This window comes from Vigna unguiculata, chromosome 4 (genome assembly GCF_037176805.1).
Source record: "Vigna unguiculata cultivar grain cowpea cultivar isolate G323 ecotype 2 chromosome 4, ASM3717680v1, whole genome shotgun sequence".
Taxonomy (NCBI): domain Eukaryota; kingdom Viridiplantae; phylum Streptophyta; class Magnoliopsida; order Fabales; family Fabaceae; genus Vigna; species Vigna unguiculata.
Window position 1 is genome coordinate 40,470,929 of NC_140795.1, and position 4,709 is coordinate 40,475,637.

Below are 4,709 nucleotides of genomic sequence, written 5' to 3' on the forward strand. Positions count from 1 at the left end.
TAAACAAAATAATCAAATCTTAATGATTCTGTTGAAATACAGAATATAACATTACGGTTTTACTATATAAAAATGATGATATTAGGTATATTTGTTATTCATCAGAGTTAATCCACTCCATATGTAACTCCACTCAATGAGTTTCAAGTCAAGTTCTATGGAAGCACTAGGTACAGTGTTCATGTAGTGGGTAGTTGAAGTCTCGAAGGTGGAACAATGTCGGATATAAAGTGTTTGTGAATTGGCTATAAATATGCATCTTAATTCCCTTACCCTTTCATCAGTATTGTCCCTTTCACTAAACACATTACACAGAGTTAGAATGGAGTCATGGATGAGATGGTTGCTTTTGTTTCTAATGTCTCATTTTCGTCCTCTCGTTCCTTATTATGCCACCCTTCTGACAGTTTTCTATTGCAGCAGTTCAATAATTCTCTTACTGTTAGTAAGACTACAGAGTATCATGAATGTTATGATCCAAAGACAGTAACATGGAAAAATGAGACAGATTGTTGTTCCTGGCTTGGAGTCACCTGCCACCCCATCTCCGGCCATGTCATTGGCCTCGACCTTTCCTGCAGTGCACTTTATGGCCAAATCCATCCAAACAGTACTCTTTTCCATCTTTCTCATCTCCGATCACTTAACCTTGCTTTCAACTATTTCTATCCATCTCATTTTTCATTTCACTTTGGTGCCTTTGCCAGCCTCACCTACCTAAACTTATCTACTTCTTCCTTCCAAGGTCAAATTCCTTCACAAATCTCACACCTTTCCAAATTAGCCTCCCTCGATCTTTCAGATAACTATGATTTAAAGTGGAAAGAAGACAGTTGGAAGAGACTACTCCAAAATGCAACAGATCTAACGGAGCTTCTTTTGGATCAAACAGATATGTCTTTAATTTCAATTAAGATTCTCAATTTGTCTTCCTCTTTAGTTACTCTTAGTCTTCAAGGGGCTCAGCTAAGAGAAAACTTGACAGACGGTATCTTTTGTTTACCAAATCTTCAATACCTGTATCTTTCAGGTAACTATGATTTAACGTGGAAAGAAGACAGTTGGAAGAGACTACTCCAAAATGCAACACATCTAACAGAGCTTGTTTTGGATTATACAGACATGTCTTCAATTTCAACCAAGACTCTCAATTTGTCTTCCTCTTTAGTTACTCTTAGTCTTCAAGGGACTCAGCTAAGAGAAAACTTGACAGACGGTATCTTTTGTTTACCAAATCTTCAACACCTCGATCTTTCATATAATTCGTACCTTAGAAGCCATCTTCCAAAAGTTAGTTGTACTAATCCTTCTCTTAATATCTTAGATCTTTCACTTTCTCAGTTCCAAGGCTCAATCCCTCCATCCTTCTCTAACCTCTCACATCTTACTTCATTGGACCTCTCATGTAACTCTCTTGTCGATTCAATCCCATCCTCACTCCTAACCCTTCCACGTCTCTCTTTTCTCAATCTCCGTAGTAATAGTCTTAGTGGTGAAATCCCTAATGTCTTTCCACAGGCAAACAAATTTAAAGAATTGCATTTCAATGGTAACAACTTAGGAGGTGAGCTGCCATCAACACTTTCAAATCTTCAACATCTCACTCTCTTGGATCTTTCAGGAAATACATTGAGTGGTCAGATCCCAGACGTGTTTGTCGGGCTAACCAATTTGACTGTTCTCTATCTGTCAAATAACAATTTTGAAGGAAAAATCCCATCTTCATTGTTTGGCTTAACTCAACTTTCGGAACTGGCATGTTCTTATAATAAATTACAAGGCCCTTTGCCCAATACAATAACAGGATTTTCAACCCTAATTAGTCTATCACTTGATAACAACTTGTTGAATGGGTCAATTCCTTCATGGTGTTTATCTTTGCCATCTTTGACGTATTTAAATATGTCAGAAAATAAGTTCACAGGGCTTATCAGTGCAAACTTATCATATTCCTTGAACTATCTAGATTTGTCCTACAACAGGTTACAAGGTAATATACCAGAAATAATTTTCAACCATGTAAATCTTACTCAATTGTATCTATCATCCAACAACTTCAGTGGATATGTTCACTTTCCCCTTTTCTCTAAGCTTCAAAATTTGGAACAACTTAGTCTTTCCCAAAATGATCTGTTATCCCTAAATTTTGAATCCAATGTCAACTATACTTTATCCTCGTTATGGAGCTTGGACTTATCTGCTACGAGTTTAATTGAATTTCCAAAATTAGCAGGAAAAGTACCAGCATTACTATGTCTCTATCTATCCAATAACAAAATTGATGGAAGAGTTCCCCATTGGTTACTCATAAATAGCTCGTTATTTTTATTGGACCTCTCTCACAACCAATTGAAGCAATCACTGGACCAATTTCCATGGAACAAACGACACAGTATTCTTGACTTTAGTTTTAACAAAATCACTGGTGGCATCTCTTCCTCAATTTGTAATGCAAGTTCAATTGAGTATCTCATATTGTCCAACAACAAGTTGACGGGCATCATTCCACAATGCCTTGCTAACTCATCATCCCTTCGACTTTTGGATCTACAGAAAAACAAACTTCATGGCACTTTGCTACGTAGCTTTTCAAAGAACTGTGGGATCGAAACTCTGAATCTCAATGACAACCAATTAAAAGGTTCTTTGCCAGAATCTTTGTCCAATTGCAGGAATTTGGAGGATTTAAATCTTGCCAACAATCAACTAGAGGATACCTTTCCCCATTGGCTCCAAGGTCTGACATATTTGAGATTATTGGTTTTGCGAGCCAATAAGTTGCATGGCCGCATTGAAAAATTAAAGACCAAACATGGATTTGTGAGTTTAGTTATACTTGATATCTCTTCCAACAACTTCAGCGGCCCAATACCAAAGGTCTACATGAGAAAGTTTGAAGCCATGAAGAATGTTGTTCAAGGTGACAATAGTGAATACATTGGAACTTACCCAAGTTTTCGAAAAGTAAAAAATGATTATTTGACTATAACAACAAAATCCATCGTTGTGACAATGGAGAAAATTCGGAGAGACTTCGTAAGCATTGATTTATCAAAAAACAGATTTGTAGGAGAGATTCCAGATGTGATTGGAGAGCTTCGTGCTCTTAGAGCGCTCAACCTTTCTCATAACATGCTTAGTGGTCCTATTCCCCAATCCTTGGCAAATTTGACAAACTTAGAATCATTGGATTTGTCCTCAAATATGCTTACTGGTATGATTCCTACAGAACTAACCAATTTGAACTTTCTGGAAGTTCTGAATCTTTCCAATAACCATATTGTGGGAGAAATACCTGAAGGAAAACAATTCAATACATTTTCCAATGATTCTTATAAGGGAAACTTAGGGTTATGTGGACTCCCATTGACAAAAAAATGCAGCATGGACCCTGAACAACATTCTCCACCTTCACTGCCCTTCAAGAGAGAAGATGGATTTGGATTTGGATGGAAAGCGGTGGCTCTAGGATATGGATGTGGAATGGTATTTGGAATGGGAATGGGAGGTTGTGTGTTATTAATAGGAAAACCTCGATGGCTTGTGAGAATGGTTGCATGACTTGGGGTTGTCTTCTTTTAAATTCAATTATGCCTTCATGGTAAACAAAACAAGTTAAGCAACAACCTTATCACTATGCACTGCTTGTGAGATTTGATTCAAAGTTTAGTTGTAATATGATTGTGTTGTACGTACATTATGAATAGTTGATTCGAAGTTTAGTTGTAATATTAATGTGTTGTATCTAACTGATTTCGTCGTAGTGAATAAAATGTATTTCCAAAATGAATAGAAAAAATAAAAAAATAAAAAAAGTGAAATAAAGTTTGTAAAATGAAACATTACAACATAAAAACTCAATTGGATAAATTTAATTTGAGATTAAAAATAAATTTAATCCATTTTCACATCTCACACCCCCCTTTTTTCTATTTCTTAACACCAATATTCAAAAGCCCAAATTATACAATATCAGTTGACAATAGTGAAAATATCAGTACAAACAGAGAATTTGAAAAACTAATTTATAAATTAAGTATAAATTAAATTTTAACCAATTTGTAAGGTCCTTAATTTCTTTTCTTTTAAATAAAATATAAACTATTCATATAGCAAGTTACACATATTCTGAATGTTATAACAACTCTGACTACTAATAGATATAACAACATAAAATATTAAATATGCCTTTGCAAGCCTCCATTAACACTTTTAATATATTAAAAGACAGTCTTTTTACGTTCCAAAATAGTTTCAAGTTTGATTTTTAACATTCTGATTTGATTCCAAAATAGTTTCAAGTTTGATTGCATATCGGTCTTTTTACATCTCGATCTTTTTCTTTTCTTTAGGCCTATGAAAGAATTGGGAAATTCTTTTTGTTATATGAAAAAAAATTAAGGTAAAGTTTTAAAGATTTTAGAGTTCATCTTACAAGTGGATTGCATGAGTCTGTGGAGTTTTTAAAAGGTATTGAATTTATCTTACATAAGCACATTCATGCTATTAATCATCAAACTTTCAAGTTTTGGATATGAGATTGAAACATCGGGTGATTTGTTTAAATAATAATTTATAGAATGTTTTCCAATATCCATCCAATTTCAAATTCATGAAAGTATTTCTCTTATGCCTCTCCTTACTGTCTTCTTTCCATCAAATTTGTTCATCAAATTCTTCTTTCACTTATCAAATTACTGGAAAACATC

The 4,709-nt window shown here is 34.6% G+C and overlaps 1 protein-coding gene across 1 annotated transcript; it reads left to right on the forward strand.

Moving 5' to 3' along the window:
* The first annotated feature begins 303 nt into the window (after positions 1–303).
* LOC114181378 (uncharacterized) lies at positions 304–3,729 on the forward strand. Its single transcript, XM_085672313.1, has one exon. The coding sequence runs from the start codon at positions 331–333 to the stop codon at positions 3,559–3,561; it is 3,231 nt and encodes a 1,076-aa protein (XP_085528439.1). The 5' UTR covers positions 304–330; the 3' UTR covers positions 3,562–3,729.
* Positions 3,730–4,709: the final 980 nt, after the last annotated feature.